The sequence below is a fragment of the Drosophila takahashii genome, chromosome X, assembly GCF_030179915.1.
Source record: "Drosophila takahashii strain IR98-3 E-12201 chromosome X, DtakHiC1v2, whole genome shotgun sequence".
In the NCBI taxonomy this organism is placed as follows: domain Eukaryota; kingdom Metazoa; phylum Arthropoda; class Insecta; order Diptera; family Drosophilidae; genus Drosophila; species Drosophila takahashii.
The window spans coordinates 24,507,343-24,526,275 of record NC_091683.1 but is presented as its reverse complement, the minus strand read 5'-3'; the positions used below and the strand labels follow the sequence as shown (position 1 = coordinate 24,526,275).

General features: G+C 37.4%; 1 protein-coding gene across 2 annotated transcripts; it reads right to left on the bottom strand.

The window, feature by feature from the left end:
* Window positions 1–1,994: 1,994 nt before the first annotated feature.
* On the bottom strand, window positions 1,995–18,619 carry LOC108060995 (frequenin-1). Of its 2 annotated transcripts, none has more exons than XM_044394575.2 (8): window positions 18,308–18,619; window positions 12,186–12,448; window positions 4,806–4,830; window positions 4,682–4,730; window positions 4,031–4,120; window positions 2,940–3,018; window positions 2,745–2,833; window positions 1,995–2,296 (listed from the first exon to the last, which is right to left on the bottom strand). In XM_044394575.2, exons 2-8 carry the CDS (start codon window positions 12,247–12,249, stop codon window positions 2,129–2,131), a joined length of 564 nt encoding a protein of 187 aa, XP_044250510.1. In that variant the 5' UTR covers window positions 12,250–12,448; window positions 18,308–18,619; the 3' UTR covers window positions 1,995–2,128. The 2 variants fall into 2 exon arrangements, with proteins under 2 accessions (XP_044250510.1, XP_070075382.1); XM_070219281.1 differs by having other exon boundaries at window positions 12,186–12,389.
* Window positions 18,620–18,933: the final 314 nt, after the last annotated feature.

The following is an 18,933-nucleotide window of genomic DNA, read 5'->3' as shown; positions in this document are numbered from 1 at the left end:
GATAGTCATCGGAATAGTAAAACGGTTGACTGGTTTATTGAAAAATCAATGCAATAATAAAGCTGAACCGCATATAGAATAGAAATTAAATCGTATGATGGATTTGTTTCATTTGTTATATATATAAGTATATATATCCTAACTGCTCCAACTTCTTGCTCCAACTTGTTCGGCTGCTTCCCGAGGACATATGGGGATATACGTTTGTGTCTATATATATATAATATATAATATAATATATATATATATGTTCATGTTCTGGCTGTTGATGTGGCTCTGGTTGTAGCTGTGCGTTCTTTGATTAGTTTATCATTTATTAATGGCTTGATTTCGCAGCTATTTATGGATTTCTGTTTCAAGACCTTTAGGATCTCCTTCTGCTCATCCTGCTCATTCTGCTCCGCCTATTGTCAATATGTTCGTGTTGTTCTTGTTGTTGTTATTGTAAATATGGTTTGGTTATTGTTGTTGGGAACGTATGTATAACGCTTAACGGAAAACAAGGCAAAGCATACAGATAGAGAGAGAGAGAGAGAGAGAGGTAAAAGAGCTAGTGATAGAGGTAAAAAGAGACAGAGAGAGATATAGAGAGAGAGAGCAAACGAAAGCGCCTTTCGGGTATGCAACATTCTTTGTAATCCCTGCTTTTCGGACACTTCAATCTCTTTTCAAAGGAAGCTGAGTTAGTAAGTAGTGATCAAGGTGCGTCTCATGGCTGTAAGGCAGATGGACTACAAAATCAAGGCTGCTGGCCATGAAACACACTGAGACTGAGACTGTAGTCTAGAATTCTTATAAACTTCTTTAAGCTGAGCCCTACAGACTCAAGAAGAAGGCTCAATCGAAATCATGTTATTATATCCAAAGCTTTATGCTCACATACATACTTACGAGAACTTGGGTCAGCGGTATGGCCGAAATTAGAAAAATGAAGTCAGCAAAGGCACTAATATAAAGAGGCATATCATATCATGATGATATATCAATGTCAATAGTGATAGCTCAATCTATCATCGATGGTCTTATCGAAAGTGTCGTTTACAATGCCATTTATTTTCGATATTTAAATATTGCCATTTTCTACACAACAAAAAGAGAGCGAGAGAGAGAGAGAGCAAATGAAAGTACAAGGGGAAGAGGGTTATACAAGTTTCTCTCGTAATAATTTTACGATTATCAAGGGGTTTATTCGGGCCATTTTTACTCTAGCAACCCCCTTTTGGGAACCCCCCTATAAACTGTGAACTCTGTTTGTCCTTTGTGAGCGGCCACTTCTCGGATTCATACATGTATCTATATGTATATTTATATATATTTAGTGTGGATATTGTGGCTGCTGTTGGCTGTCGTGAGTGGAATTAGCTGACTTGGATCGAGTTTAGATAGCTCGCTTTATCGTTAGCTTTAGCTTTTTCATTTTCTTTTCTTTTGCTTCGAAGGCTGCGCAATTGATTCGTAGGCTTAGTTTTCGGCTCTAATTGTATCGTTTAATTGTATAGTATAATTATGCTGATTTATTCGTAGGTTTAATTAGTTTACTCGTAATTGGTGTATCTTTCAAAAATTGATTTGCGCCTCACGCCTTTCGATTTATTTTAAAATTATTATTATTTTATTAATTTCTCGCCTTTTCTTTTCTATCATTTTTGGTTTTTCCATTATTGCTATGAACTGCGCTCTGACTACGCCATGATTTCCTATATATATATTTATATTTTGGTGTATATTTAAAAATTAATTTCATTCTCGTTTCGTTTGCGGTTCGTTTATTTGGTTTTCCATCTTGTTTTTTTTTAGTTATACTTTATGCATATATCAAAAAATTATTATCATCTTCAGTGTCGCAAGCGACGCGCGGAGAATCGAGAATTGAGAATTGAGAAAAGCGTAGAGAGAAGAGAATTAGTGAAGAGTGAGAAGAAGCGAATGCAAACGAAGGGGAGGGGGGCGTGGCACCGTACCTCCCCCTCCCCAATAATTTTCTTTACTTTACTTTTCGGTTTTTTTTTAGATCAAATTTCAGTGTCAGTATCGAGGGATTTTTTTTTTGGTTTATTGCGCGCTTGATTTTTGTGGAATTGGAATTGGGTCTGTTGGTTATATCGGTAAACGGCCATTGTTAATCGGTTTAACCACCACCTAAACTTAACGCCTGAACTATACGTGGATCAGCTTTACTACCCTCACGAAATTCTTCTAATGTTAATTTGCCGTCGTGGTTTTTATCCATTTGATCGAAGATCTTGTCCACTCGCTTCTGCGGCGTATTCTCGTCCTCCGATTGCGGCTGCTGGCCCTGTATTTGCAATAAAGGATTATAAAAATAAAAATAAAAAGACCAAAGAAATTATTCTTAAATAGGTTAGTTAAAAACAAGAAAGAACGCTATAGTGGAGTCGCTAGACTTTCAGATACCCCTAACTAAACAAACAGTCGCTTGAATGTGACGCCATCTAGCGGAAATGCATTATTTGCTCATAACTTTTTAATAAATGGATCGTTTTGAATACTTTGCTGCTAATATGCACAACCCAATTGCTTTTCCACTTTTACAAGATCTCTAAAAATATGGACGCCAGACCTTTTTTAAGGTCATTGAAGGCGATTGTGGGCGTTAGATGGGGGCGTTAATCCCAACCTTCTAGCTTTAATAGTTTCCGATATCTCTGCGTTCATACGGACAGACAGACGGACGGACGGACAGTAACAATAGAATGCAAAGATTTTACTCTGGCCACACTTACCACCATCTGATAGATCGCATCCACTATGTTGTACATCTCCTCCCGCGTTATGTAGCCATCGTTGTCCACATCGTATAGACGGAAGGCCCCTGGTGGTGCAAGTCAGATAGGTAGTGGCAACAAAATAATAATAAAAAGAAAGAAATTTTTAACGATTTTTTTTAAGGTCCTATCAGGAAACAGGGCACCACTTACACTGCAGTTTTTCGTCCAGGTTGCCCTTCGATGTGACGGATAAGGCGCGTATGAACTCCTCAAACTCGATGGAGCCATCCTGGAGAACCATAAAAATCGGCAAGGGAAGGCGAGACAAGAAAGGAAAAGAAAAGAAAGAGAGAGGGAGAAGAAAGCAGGCACACAAGCACACACACACACACACGCGCGCAGAGAGACAAAGAAAGCAAATCAGTGCAGACATCAGACAGTTGACATTCTGTGGTTGGAAGGGGGGTTTCGGGATGTTAGGATGGGAGGGGGCGGGGCCACGCCCATGGGCCATAAATAATAAATATAAACGCAAAACAACAAAAGCACCCAAAATTTATGATCACCCATCCCACCATAAACTTAAGGGAAAAACGGTGAGAGAGCAGGACATTAACCTGCTGAAATCAGTTTATTTGTGGCTGTCTCACATTTTTGGCCAACGTCAGCACGGCCAAAAAGAAATTTAACCCAACTCTTTTGTCTGGCAATATGAGAAAATAACATAATTAACTTATATACAAAACTGTGTGCTGGCTTGTGTAAATAAATTCCATTTCTTGTATTTCAAACCAAATAAAAACTTTTCCTTCTGTTTAGTAATAATATTAAAGTTTACACCAGAAATTATAAACAAGTTTATAAAGAAAATCTTTTAAATATTTACTTAAGAATTTCATAGTTTCCAGTTCTCAATTTAACCAAATTGGTCAATAAAATAAAATAATATATTTGGCAATGAAAATGGTTTAGAAAAACACTTTTCTTGCACAGGAAAAAAAATTCAATATGCAAATGAGTCAATTTTACCTTATTTTATATTAATATAAAGTTTATATGATTAATGTCAAGTTTATGATTCAAACATATCAAGAAATTTTAAAAATACTACTTTAAAATACCAAAATGTAGTATTTTTTTAAACAAATAATGTAAAATAAGATAGCCATAATCGTTATTCATATCAAAATGATATTAAATGTGTGGTATTTTAGCTTAAACATTTTAATTGTTTTTTTTTAGGACGTGGCCAGCCCCTTTTTTTGGAAGGGAACAGAGGTTTTAAATGGTCTCATACTCACATTGTTCTCATCGAAGACACGAAAGACGAGCGATGCGAATTTACTGGGATCGCCTTGTGGAAAGAATTGTTTGTAGATTTTGATGAAGCCCTGGAGAAAGCAAGGAAAAAGAAAGAGAGAGAGGGGGAGAGCAGGGGAAAGGGGCAGAAGATAAATGCAGATGAATCAATTAGAGGCGTGGCACATATGTCGACCGAGCGAGCGAGCCAAGTTCGTGTTTGAATAATGCGCGCATTAATAAACTTGATTATCAACAAACAGCCGACGACGACGACGACAGCAGCAACATCAACATTCACATTCACATCCACAAAGGCAATGTCATTAGCAGTCGGGGTCGTCAACACATTTGGCCACCCCTGAAATCACCCCCCACCCCACCATCCCCATTTCATTTGTATTATCCTTGGAGGAGGGGAGGGAGTCCTTGTGTCTGATGTGGCTGCTGTCGTGGAATTAGCAAACATAAATCGCGAGGGGTTGCGAGGAGTTTGGGTGCAAGGCGGAAAATTAACTTAATTAACCGTTTGACTTAAATGAATTGGCCACGCTCAGGTGGAGCCAATAGCTAAGCACTTAAGGACTTAAAGACATAAAGTCCTGTATACCAGATATACCCTTAAAGTGCCTGCACATATCAGAAATACTTACTTGCTCTGTGAGCAGGCCGTTGGGACAGTCTTTCAGGAATCCTTTGTGCCTGAGATATTGGCGAAAAACAAACAAATTCAGTTAATTCCCAGGCCATCATATGTATTTTTCCCAGCCCACTCACCATTGACGTATTTCTTTCTCTGTGACTGCAAATGGAAACAAACAGAACGAATCGAAGTGGATTAAATTTTTATGCGGTATTTGAAATATTTACAAGGTGCGAGTGAATTATTTTGAGGTGCTCTGCGGGTTGGGGTCGGAATATGGTAAAATGTTCAATTGAGCACTAAAATTCACGTGGGCTGTGCGTTTTGTTATTGAAATACAGAGTACAGTGCGTTTCAAAGCTGACAATAACAATGGCTTATTTTGCTGCTATTTTGCCAATTGTTTATTTACACAAGAGCTGTCATTAAATCCATCGAACAGGTAGAGCTTACTGCTGATGGTATATAAATAAAGAACAAATTAAGTCCCAACATTCGGTAGTCAAAGGCTAGCAAAAAATTTGCAAATTAGAATAAAAAAATACACAAAAATATTCGGTCTTTAAAAAATAATTTATTTATTTAATATAAATGAACAAAATTATGGTCTCTTTCATTAAAATATAGGTTACACCCAAACAAAAAAAAACATAATTTAACTTTCAAAAAACGTTGTATTAAAAATATACTAGATATAGTACTAGATTTAATACTAAAGTTTGTGTACTCTGTGGTATAAATTCTATACTAAATATTATAAAGATAATGTTTTATATATTAATCTTTATCTTATATAATAAACGTTTTATTTTTAAATATTTTTTAATCTCAATAGTTTAGAACTAATTGACAAATAGTTTAGATTCTATAATTATTTTTTTTCCGGTGTAGAGAAAAAGTGAACAATAATTTTCAAATTCTTTATAATAAATGTAATCATTGTGGACATTTTGGATACATTATATATGATGATCGCCCAAAAAGGTATTTTGAACTGAATGGACGAAAATAATTGTAGCTCGAGGGCTTATAAACAATACGCTTGGCAGTGTTCTAAATCAATTTCAATTTCTGCTGCACAACTAATGCAATCACCGATGCTAAATTATTCATTTATTATTGATTGGCGTTCGGGTGCTTCGGTGGGGGGAGGGGTATAGGGTATAGGTTATGGGGTGGTATAGGGAAATTCCTGGAATGACCTCTTCATTATCCATTTCTATCTACTCCCCCGATTTTCCCCACCTCCGCATATGCAAATGTTGAACTCATTCGGATCGAGCCCTGAATTATCTTTCATTGTCTTTCGACCACGCCCTGGGCTTCATCTGGACCTCCACCTTCTCCACCTCCTTCTGCTCCTCCTCCTCGTCCACCATTCATGCATATAAAAATTTTTCTTTGTTTTCCCGGCATAAAATGTTTTGTTTTCTTTTTTTTCATTTTGTTTGGCCATTGCCGTTGGCCTAATGGCCGTTTACCAAACGTTTAAACGCTGCTCCCCCTTGGGACTCCGCCCATGTCCAGCCTGATCCCGATCCCAGGTCCTGGACACCCTGACTCCTGGGCGTGTGAATGGCGCACATGTTCTCTGACCAGGAGAAGCAGTGGAAAAACAGAGAAAAAAAATAAAAACATAAATTCACGCAAAATTACACACATTCGAATTGCTTTTGAGCGGGGGCTTGGGGGGTGTTGCCTGGTCAATGGCCGAAAAGGGGGGGGGGGGGTTGTCAGGACCATGGGGCCAGCAACACCCTCAGGGAGTTGGAGACGGGCTATTGACTCGATGGCTGCCAGTTATCTGCAGCGGCCACTCGCATTATTCATGCCGCTGTGGTTCATATATCATCTAGGACCCCCGACCGCCCTTCCCCTTGGGCATAAACTGAAGAAAATGCACTGAAAGAAACTCTCGAAGTTATAACTAAACTCTCATTTTTACTGTTAGGCAGCTAAATCTATTTCAATAGTCCTTATAAATTAATAACTTTAATATAAACCATAAATATTCAAGTATTTATACCCGTTACTCGTAGAGAAAAAGGGTATATTAGATTCGTGCAAAAGTATGTAACAGGTAGAAGGAAGCGTTTCCGACCCTATAAACTATATATATTCTTGATCGGGATCACTAGCCGAGTCGATCTAGCCATGTCCGTCTGTCCGTCTGTCTGTCCGTCTGTCTGTCTGTCTGTCTGTCTGTCTGTCTGTCTGTCTGTCTGTATGAACGCTGAGATCTCGGAAACTATAAAAGCTAGAAGATTGACATTTTGCATGCAGATTCTAGGAGTTCCTACGCAGCGCAAGTTTGTTTCAAAAGGGTGCCACGCCTTCTCTAACGCCCACAATCGCTTATATACGATTTTAAAAATTTCAATATTTTGGAAAAGTAAAAATGCAGTTTTATTGTGTTTATCAATACCTATCGAAATGTAGAAAATGTAGAATGTAGAAAAATGTAGAATTTTTTAAATCGGACCATTCGTTAAAAAGTTACGACGGATCAAAGTTTTTCTCCATCTCCTTCGCACTCCCTTTAGCTGAGTAACGGGTATCTGATAGTCGGGGCACCCGACTATAGCGTTCTCTCTTGTTTTTGTAGTATAATTAATACCTAAATTTAATATTTTCTATTTTTTTTAATAAATCTATTTTATTTGATTTTGAAAGTGTATTTTTTCGCCCCATTTCGTTATCATTTTTCATTTTGATTACTTGACTGGCAACCAAATCGCTGCAGCATTTGCATTTTAATTAGCCGCAGAAAGATGAGAGCTTCGTAGGTTTATCCCCCCGCCCCTGAAACTGAGATCCATTATTTGTTGTCCTTATCCCGCAGGGGAATGTCAATCCAATGAAGTCAACAATTGGTACAGCCAGCGCCAGGAGCAGAATTGATTGGTAATCGATAGCCTGGCTAAGGGACAGGCTAACGGACGGACAGACATACGGACAAACGGACAGACGGGCCCACCCCCTTCAGTTTTGTATTATTGACGTGTGGCATGTAAAAATATAACGGCATTTACGGACCAGCATTGTGAGTGCCTTCCTTTATTCCCCCCTTTTTTTTGTATTTTATTTGTTCGCTTGTATTGATTGTAAATAAAGCGCATATTGCTCATACGACTTGTTGCCATCGGTTCCACTTGCCTGTGCCTGTGCCACCACGAATTGCATTGTCATTCGAATGGCAAGAGTCACTCTGTCAGCTCAAGTTGGGATGGAAAAGATGGAAAAGATTGCGGATCAGCATCGAAGGATGTCAGGATGGCAAAGTTGGCTCACCGGTTGGAAAGGATACGGGATATGGGATATGGGAAGCCCCGAGCCCCAATCCCACCTCCGCAATCGATTGATGACCGTGCATAACATATTCATTCTGCTGTGCGCAATTGTCGCTGGCATTTCGAGGAACCACCCATCGAACTTTTCCTGCCTTCGAATATTTCCACCAAAAGCGCACATAAAATAAAATACCAATTTTATAATGGCCGAATTGATCCTATTTTACAGATTAAATATTTTTCATATTTTCATTCCTTCAATTGCTTTATTGTTTTGTACTTTTTGCATGCTTTTTGATAGGGCAAACATAAAATATTCATTTAATTGCCATCAAATTTGTATATGCAGTGTAGCAAAAATAAAATAATTATTACTTTTTAATGCTGGTCGTCGTATAGCTATCTTTTACAATCTTTTTGTGCATATTTTCCGCTTTACAAGGCTTAGTCTATTGTTATTTATAATTATTCCTGCAAAAATTGTATATTTCAAATGGTAATAAAAGGCTTAATTCGGACACAAAAGAAATAGATAAGAAAATCGATATCAATCAAAAGCCGATATGTCAAATTTACGATTCAAACAAATCAAATTTTTATTTTATTGTATCAGTTATGTCATAAAAATACTATTTTAAAATACCAAATGTAGAATTTTGTAAACAAGAAATTTAAAATAAGATATGTTTGGTCAAATTCTTTTCAATGTGGGAAATATGAATTAAATTGTTGATTTTAAATATCGTTAAACTCGTGAAAAAAAGAGTCCAAAACTAATAGGCATTTAAATTAAAATAAAGATGTCTTAGCCACCATTAGGGTTAAGTTAACTCATCAAAATCGGTTCCTGCATTTTAGCCTGGTCCCTGGCCCTAATTCAACCCTCCATCGATGATTGTGTGTGGGCCTAAACGCACTGGGGAATTTGCATTTTCCACCCTTCGCCTGAACTAATCAAATTTCTGCCTGTTTATTTATTTATTTCATTGTGTGCGGGGAAACGGGGGCCTAGTTGGCTAGTTTACGGCCTCAGAGGGTTAAGACGATAGACGATGGGGGACTGGGGGTTAGTTTAATGTCCAATTGATTGGCATGTCAATGGACAGGACAAATATTGACCCATGCCGGCAGAAATTGTTCATACGACCCGTTGGCAATAAATTGAGTCCTTAGTTGATTCATTTGTTTTGCTTGTACAAGCAAATCTCAGCCAAGCAGCAGCAGCTGTTGCATATATATACAATGGGTCCTCAAATGGGGGTGGTAAATATGCGAAGGGGGGGGTTTTGCTGCATTTCATGGAAGAGGATTACAATTATTGAGTTGCATATTTAAGCAGAGCCCAATGAATTCCATTTCAGCCGGGCTCAGCCACCGCATTTTCCCATTTCCCCATCCTTGAGGAAAAACCACCCAGCCAAGACAAACAACTTCAAGGAAAAGCCATTAAAAAACGGTGAAAACTTTGGCAGCAATCTGTCAACACTTTCCTTACGTCCCTTTTCCCTCCCCCCTTTTTTGGCCAGGTGCCCGCAAATGCCCAACGGTAATTATTTATACGCCCTGCTCGGTGGATACCACCTTTCCCTGCACCCCCGATTAACCCATGACCTCGGACCTGCGGACCACAGAATAAGAAAATACAGAGAGGGTAGAAGAAAAAAACGAAAGCAATTAGTCACAAAGTTTTGGGCTCGAAAAGTTTCTGACTTGCATTTTTAAGGAGCCCAAATGGCCAACACACAAAAAAGGAGCAAAACCAGAGCTCCAGCTAAGTAAATGTAATGTCCTGCTTAGCAGTAAAAGGAGCAGATGAAAGAAGAAAAGAAGAAGAAGTTCCTGCAGGAGATACAAAGAGTTGGTCGTAAAATAAAGGTGTAACTAATAGTAACAGTTAACACAACACATTGTATGGGCCACAACAACAGGTAACAGGTAACCACAAAGCGGTAGAGGAGCTAAAGGTAAATATAAAGGTAAAGGTAACTACCAACGGTGAAGGTAAAGGTAAAGCGGAGCAACAAAGCGTACAATTAATGTTCTACTTTGTCGATTGGGGGGAGAACGTCGTAAAAACGCAGCTCAAAATAGCTATATTAACATAAACAGAGCAAGCAGTTCGAAAAGCAAGCAGTTAAAATACCAGACACTATTACAATCTAGTTAATAACTTGGCCAGGACTAACAATTTGTAGTGGCTTTTTTATTACATCGATTGTATGTGTAATTTTCATCATTTAGGTAAGCACAACCATTAGTCTGTACTTATAAGCAACATAGCACTTTCATTCTGATTGTGGTAGCTGAAAAAGTTATATTTAAACATAAACAGAGCAAGCAGTTCAAAAAGCAAGCAGTTAAAACGCCAGACTCTATTACAATCGAGTTAATTACTTGGCCAAGAGTTGCAATTTGTAGTTACTTTATTATTAAATCGATTGTATTTGTAATTTCCTTCATATTGGTAAACACAACCATTGATCTGTACTTAAAGCCAACATAGCACTTTCATTCTGACTGAGCTACAAAAAAAGTGCACAAACCCCACAATTTTTAGCCCAAAACTCAGCTCAAAAGAACCAATAACTGCAGCTGTCACTTTCAGCAACAATAACATGTCAATTTATAACAAAGTAGCGAAGTAGCGGCAAAAGTGGCTACGGGGAAAGGCGATAAAATTAAACCATAAATGTCAAGTGCTCCGCCAGATTCCTCGATTGGATCCTTGGCACTCCATTTATGCACCGAACTTGAGCCGGGGCTAATCCCAAGTTTCTCAATCGAAACGGTAGTGGTATCGGTCTCAGATGTTTGCCGTCACTCGGGTGACTTTATTGCCATTCGCCCATGACTGATGAGTCAGTTCTTCGGCTGATGAATAAGTTGCTCGGGGAAAACACTTTTGAATTATGCATTTATCTGGTTGGCAGATATACTATATACCGCGGAAAATGTCTGCACCTTTCCGTATTTTGATTGATGCTCGAGCAAACGAAAACAAAAACAAATCAAAATGAGAAAATTCCAAATGGGAGGGAAAATGGGTTGTTGCAAAAGCAAAAGCGAAGGGCAATCGCATAAATGCCCGGACAAAACAAACAAATAAATAAATAAGGAAATGGAATTATTACAAGGTAAATCAACGGGGCTCGGTGGAAAAACATTAGAGTGCAGACATTGTGGATGGAAAAATAATAAAATCGGGAGGATGTGGAATTGATATAGTGTTTATTGGGGGAGCTCAGGTCTTTAAGGATATATAAATGGGTATGTTAAAATTGGCAATTCCAGATCAATTTAAGTTATTGTGTAGAAATTTAATATAATGTGTATTAGAGCCCTGCAAGAATCATTCAATTTTTGTTTTATCATAGTATGCCATTAAAATTTCTGATTTGTTTAATTCAATTCTATGTGAAATAAATTGAATGTTGTTCTAATTCATTTCGAAATGAATGAATCGAATGAATAATTTTTATGAATTTGTTGAATTTGCCAGATTTTGTTGTGCTTTCGTTTGAGAACAAAAATTGGAAAATATTAAACCAATGTTAACTGCTTAGAAAATAAAATTCATGCAGATTTAATAAAAAAATTATGACCTTTTCTGCTTTAAAAAAAATTGTCGTTTGAATTATTTCGGAATTCATGCCATTCATATGAAAATTCAAATTCATTCAATTCTTTCAAACTCAAAATTCGAATTAATTCATTCATATAAAACAAAAATTCAAAATAATTCATTGAATCCATTTATGCAGGGCTCTACTGTGTATCTTAAAGAAATTAGTTAAGAATTTCGTATTTATATTTAAAATATAACAAAAAAAAATAATAAATATCAAAACTAATAGAAGAGTTTAAAAAAAGGGCTTGAATTACAAATCTGGAGCCCACATCTTTATAGATTTCGTAAAAGTGTAAATGCAATTTTTATTGGTGTGGTAATACCAACCAAAATGTAGAACAGAGTTTTTTAATCGAACCACTAGTTAAAAAGTTATTAGCAATAATGAATTTTTGCTAGGTGGCGCCACTTTCAAGCGACTGCCTTGCTGCTTCCATATCTCCATCTCTCTCACACTCATTTAGCTGAGTAACGGGTATTTGATAGTCGACTATAGCATACTTATTTTTGTTTTTTATTTTAATCATATTTCTTGAAACGCACTGTACCATTTAATTGGGGGTATATAATAGCTATAGTAGTTTCGATTTACTTACAGTATGTGTCCGTTGTTAAGCGATCAATGGTATCCTGTTTCAACTTGGAGCTCTTTTTTCCCATGTTGTTCTTGTTGCGGCTAGTTGCTGTTGTTGTTTCTGTTGCTGTTGTTGTTGTTGCACTTGACTGCTATTGCTCTTTAGTGGCGAAACTTTTTTGTTGCGCAAGTTCGTTTTACTTTGCAATTTTTTTGTTTGCTGTTGCTTTTGTTTTGGGTATTCAAAACTTTGCCATAAGTATTTTAATATGCTTTATAATTTTCCTATCAAAAAAAAAAGAAAATTAAATGCGAAGAAAGGCGAAAGTATGGGAGCATAGTTCACAACACATTTCCCGATATTAAATCCATATATATACCTATATATATTTATAGATTCCTCTTCTTTTTTCCGGTCTCAATATCTGTCGAAGATAGTTTATGAAAAGTTTACCGCACTTTTTCTCAACTCAAAAACTTTTCCAGGAGAGAGCTTAAAAGGAGTGTGAAGTGATCTCAGCCGAAGGATGCTTCAAGCCCAGTTTTATTTGCCCTCTCGAGACTCATCCATCAAACTTATCGATAATCCCCCCATGTCCTGTTTTTTGATTAAAAACTATTTTCAGTTTTTCGGCAATGTTCAATTAGTGATTTTCCAGACAACAAAGTCGAACTATGGCCAGCACGTCGAAGATTATAACGAGGCCAGGGGCGTGGAAAAAGGGGGCGTGGCTGGGAAAGCACACAGCAAAGGATTGGGGCTTTTCTGAGGGGGTTTAGAGGGGGGGTTGAAAGGCATAAAAATACACAGAGCGACACTTTTCAGGTCAACTCTCGACTCGAACTTTTCATGACAGTTGGCAACAAAAAACCGTGTAAGGGGTGAAGGGGGAGGGGGGGCTATGTGCCGCAGCAGAGGATGCAAACAAAAGCGCATAAAAAACTTAACCCTGTGTGTGCAAAGGGGGTTGGATGTGGGCGTTTCTCTGTGTTGCCTTCTGCGGTTGACGCGAATGGCATAAAATAAGTTGCCTTTGTTTTTTTATTTCACTTTTTTTTCTCTGTTTTTCCTCCAGAGAAAAAGGGGGCTGCATGCAGTATGCAATGAAATAAATTCTGTTAATTTCAGATGCAGTCCCACCGAGATGTCGCATGCAAAACGGTCTCGCATCCCGCATCAAGTGCAGAAATGAAATCAAGAACATTCAATCCCCAAAGGGGAAGTCGGGAGCTGGGAAACGTGACTGTGAACTGCAGCTCATCGGCAGCAATCCGAGCTTATCCCTTCCCGGGAACTCGAAACTTAATTTGTTGATCGAACGAACAAGTGTGGGGGGTGGGAAGGGGTAAACCGAAAGTAAATCGGCTTGAAATCTAATACCACTCCAGTCTCAGCTTCAGTACTTAAGTATATATTTATTTGGCAAGGAATAACAAAAATATTTAATTGAAACATTTTAGTGCAGTCAACCTTAGGAAAATTCAAAGTAAATGGTTTGAGTTATGATACGAAGTTATTAAGGAAGAGTATAAAAAATCTATTCATGATGTTTTGCCCTCTTCTATAAAAGTATTTTTCAAAATGATTGGGAAACTAGCAAATTTATTTATGCATAACACAAAATAAAGTAATTTTCTTCAGGAGAAATCAATTGTCTTATTTTCTTTCTAATTAGTTCGTTTAATAAAAGACCTAATAAGGTTGTTCTAATGAATTTCTATTAAAAAAATGAAATGTCTTAGGTTTTAATTTTAATTGAAATTAGCATTATATAAATACAGAACATTTTCTCAAGATCCTATAAGGATCCCTAATATCATTGTAATTAACACTAGTTTTTCTCCTGATTAATTAGCTCTTTTAATATAATTTTGTAAGTTCTAACAAGTTTTCCTAATGTCTTCTTATTAAATATTTTCATTTTTTTTTTTTAGTGTAACTCATATAATTTTACATTGATCAGCCAACTTAATGATAAATATTTTCAAGATCCATTAAGGATCCCCAAAATCTTGCCATTCAGAAGGTCTTCGATATACTTTTCACAGCCTACATATAACAGATACATGGAATTACTTGAGGTAATGGTGTCACCTGCATTCGCTTTTAATGAACTCTTTAATTAAAAGAAATTTTAAATAAATATGGAACCTTTTTTCAAGATCCAATAAGAATACATATTGTCATTGTAAGAAGAACAAGTTTTTCTCCTAATTAATTAGGTCTTTTAATATAATTTTGTAAGTTCTAACAAGTTTTCCTAATGTCTTCTTATTAAATGTTTTCAAGATCCATTAAGGATCCCCAAAATCTTTCCATTCTTCGATATCATTTTCATAGTACATATAACAGATATGGGGAACTACTTGAGGTAATGGACTCTTTTATTAAAAGAAATTTTAAATGAAATTAGCTTTATATAAATATGGAGCCTTTTTTCAAGATCCAATAAGAATACCTAATGTCATTGTAAGAAGAACAAGTTTTTCTCCTGATTAATTAGCTCTTTTAATATTATTTTGTAAGTTCTAACAAGTTTTCCTAATGTCTTCTTATTAAATATTTTCAAGATCCATTAAGGATCCCCAAAATCTTTCCATTCTTCGATATCATTTTCATGGTACATATAACAGATATGGGGAACTACTTGAGGTAATGGGGTCACCTGCTTTCGCTTTTAATGAACTCTTTTATTATAAGGGTGGGCGCAATTATGTAAAGCCTTGCTGGGGAAGGAGAGCCTGCAGAGAGACCCTCCAATATCTTCGTTCAAGTCGGCTGAAATTCTTGTTGCTTTTGACTTTGTTTGTTTACAAAACTGTCGCACACAGACACACACAGGCACAAGGGATACACCCACACACACCTCCTCTCTCTCCCCCTCTCCCCTTCCCCACCGATCCCCTCCTCTCACCCACTATCTCTTTTCAGCCAACATGAGCCATTGGCATTTGCTAACTAAACACAGTTCGTCTGTGTGTCTGTGTCTGTGTATCCGTGTGTGTGTGTGTTATCATGTCAGGTGTGCTGCTGCTGCTGCGTGTGTGTGTGTGTGTGCGCGTTTGTCGCAGTGTTTCAGTTTCATTCTGTGTTGCCTTTTACAACGAGCGACGAGCTGAAATTTGTTCACACTAAAAATATTTTTACGTTTATTTCGTTCACAGCTGGCTGCTAATGCAGTGCCAACGAGCGAGACGGCACTAGGTAGACAGGGATGCAGATAGAAGAAGAAGACGGTCCTCGCTATCTCTGCCCCCCCTTTTCCCTCTCTCCCCCTCTCTTTCTGTCCCAAAAAAGTCCTCGCTTGTAACTCGACTCGTTTATCTGTCTGAATGTGCCTTTCCTCCTGCTCTCTCCCTCTCTCTCTCTCGCGCTCTCTGTGTGTTCTTATTTTTTATGCTTTGCTGTTGTTGTCTTTCGGCCTCCTCCTTCGCCGCCTTCTTCATCCTTCAGTTGCGTGTTCATCTCGCGTTTAGCCCGCGAGCATGCAACACTTTTCTCGCACTCAGCTACACTCGCCAACAAAAGTGTGGGAGAAATGGGAGAAAGGGGAAAAAGGGGAGAAAGTGGGGACTTTACCAGGGGATCGGAACGGAGCTACGCGCAAAGTTATTCGAATGAAATGGATTGTAAACGATACCCGAAAACTGGCTTACACCGTTACAAAAAAAGATTTCAATTGAAAATCGAGTTTCTTCATAGTTTTTAACATTTGAAAACAAAGAAACGTAAGGTTCATCATTTTAAATCTTGTTAAATTTTAGTTTTAACTTATTCCAATAACTTTGTAGAATGGGAAAATCCGTTAAAATAAGATACTAATTAGTTTCATACAACATTTTATGATAGCTTTTTTGAAAAAAAAAGAAATTTAATAAAAAATTTAATGAATTTTTCATATACCTTTTTTATCCAAAGGAAATTATTTTAAAACAAATTTGATGAATTTTCAAAACCATTTTTTTATTTTTAATGATAAACTTAAGGTACTATTTTGTTTTGGGATCTGAACTACAGTTGGAAAACTGTGCAGAAATCCTTTTAGGTGAGGTAAAAATTGGTTTAATAAAACATTTTACGATAGCTTTTTTTAAAAAAAGACATCGGACATAGGAGACATTTAAAAAAAAATAATAAATTTAAAATGTACATTTCTATTTATTTAAAGGAATATTTTGTTTTGGAATCTGAACTGAAAATATTTATTTTGGCTGTGTAAAAATGCAAATGTAGATTGAGTTGGCCAGAAGAAAGGGGGCTCGCACAAAGGCAGCATCACCGCATCACCAGCGGAGGTGGTAAATTAATTTTTACATCCACTGTGGCAACCAAAAACGGATGGATGACAGAAACGCCCCCACCGAATATGAAGAGAACGACGACTCGATGCAAACAATGCACAACTCGAGGACTTCGAGGAGCCGCGAAGGACGAGACGGCGGTGGATTGCAATCAACTTGGCGAGGGATTGCCTAAATGTCAGTGCCTACCTTAAGGCGATTGGATTAGGCCAGCTCAGAGCTCAGAGCGAGGCGAAACCCATCTCGGCAATGGAAAAATTCCTCAGAGCATTTAATGTGGAATTCCTTGGAGGAAACTGTGATTGCGATTGGGATTAGGATGATAGGTCTTGGTCCTGCTATCAAAATGGAAATATTCATGGCACGAACTAACTGAAATTTAACAAAAATATAGTTGTAAAAGCAATAAGACTGTATACCTATAATAATTCGAGATAATAAAAAAAATATTTCATATCTATAAAAAGCCTATATAGGAATAATGTCACATTTATTGTTCAAGCATATCAACTTGATATTTTATCACATCAGTTATTTCATAAAAATTATAAAAATAATGTTTTAAAATACGAATAATATAAAATGAGATAAACAAAATCTTTATTTATGTGAAAATAATATGAATCTTTAAAAAATATAAAATTTACATGCATATATCCATCTGATTACGATAAATAAATTAAACAAAGGTCAGAAAAATTTGTATAGATAGAAATAAAAATTTAAAATGTTCTTCCAAATATTTAAAGAAGCCCAAAATCCCTTTTTAAGCCCAAGTTAATAGTTAACTCTGGAATTTATTTTCCTTACAAGATGAATATAAAAAGGACATCAACTATTCGAACAAAATAGATCACTTTCATCTCTTTCGGAACCAAATATCTCCACCTAGGAGATCCTCAAATGGGAGCAGATTCCGATTGCATCTATTAAACGCCGACAGATTGCCCAATTTGGTTGCAAGCGAGGGAGGCAGAGATCTTATCCTGCAGCTATTTTGGCCCATGGCAAATTATCAAGTAATTGATGCAAATTAAAATGCATTTTGTAGCTGAGTTCTGTTTCGTTTTGTCACTCGAAAAAAAAACAAACGAAAAATAAAATGCCAGAGTAAAAGGGCAACAAAATGGGTGAAAACGTGGGGGCGACACGCAAGGTGAGAGCTGCATTTGTGATTAAGGATTACGAAGGATTGTGTGCGGATGATTGCGGCCATTGATGGATGTTTTTGGGGGGATATTCCGAGATGTTCTGCGATATTCTGAGCTATTCCCACCCCTTAGAAACTGAGTCCTTGGAGGTTAAGTCGGAGCGTCGCGACACGAGCTCAAAAAAAAAAATCAGGACGGGGGAAACCTATTTTTGTTTACATAATCCTTCCACGTTGTCTCGGTGCCGCCCCCCTTAACTTTCTCTCCGCTTTCTCCGCCCCCGCAGGTCGTTTTTCCTTCTATTTTTTTTAGCGGCAGCTGCTGGACCGCAAAACGTAAATTTGGGTCAAGTTTTGTAAGCATAACGAATGCCAGAACGCCAGAACCAAAAAACCGAAACCAAAAACTAAAAACCCCAACCGAAACCATCATCCCATATGCATAAATGCGAAATGCGAAAGTAACCTTCGTCTTCCCGTCTCTTTCTCCACCCCCCTCTAGCTGTCTCTTTCGCCGTGTGTGCGTGTGTGTGTGGGTGCGGATCCCTTTTGTGTAAATTAATCTTCGCCTGCCGCACAAAAGTATGCTACACAAATATAAATAAACACTTAATCCCTTTGTTGATTTTTTTGTTTTTTTTGTGGCTCAACTATTATTATTGTTTTCATTTAATTTTTGCACTTTTGCTTACTTTTTGTTTAATTTTTTGTTTATTATTTTTGTATATTTTTTTTGGAAAACCGAAAAAAAATGTCAACTATTTTTGGTGGATTGAACTTGGAAAAAAAACAATAAGGTTAACAAACCAACTACATGAAATTGCTTTATTTTGTTATTGTTGCTGTTGGTTGTTATTGTTGTTTTTCTGTGGACCGGAGAGCGCGTTTTGGCCTTTTTTTTTGTTGTCGAGGCGTTTTTTGTTTTTTTTGTTATTTTTTTGAAAACCAGCCGAGCTGCGTTGCGTTTGTTTGGCGGTCAAATCAGCGACTGAAAGCGCTCTGCACGCTCCACGGCAAACGGCAAACGGAATACGGAATACGGCGGAAAATACGGCAATATACGGGGCTAAATATGTGTGTGTGCGCTATCAACAACTGAGAACTTTTTTGGTAACATTCTCAATGGGCCGCCGTGGTGGGTTTCTCGGCTTCGCTTCGATTCGCGACTCATAACCGACTTATGTAACGCACACAAATGCAGGCCAGGCACTCCGAACTCACCACACCAAACGAAACGATGACGAAGGCGCAGGCATTCGAAGCTTTTCACCACACTCACACGCACACGGTGGTGTGCGCTCTCTCTTTGCCGCCTGAT

Excerpts from the sequence above, each read along its gene's own strand:
- LOC108060995 (XM_044394575.2), bottom strand. The coding sequence starts at position 12,249 with ATGGGAAAAAAGAGCTCCAAGTTGAAACAGGATACCATTGATCGCTTA. Across the intron at positions 4,731-4,805 it reads GAGAAAGAAATACGTCAATG|GCACAAAGGATTCCTGAAAG; the intron begins GTGAGTGGGCTG and ends CCAATATCTCAG. Across the intron at positions 4,121-4,681 it reads ACGGCCTGCTCACAGAGCAA|GGCTTCATCAAAATCTACAA; the intron begins GTAAGTATTTCT and ends TGCTTTCTCCAG.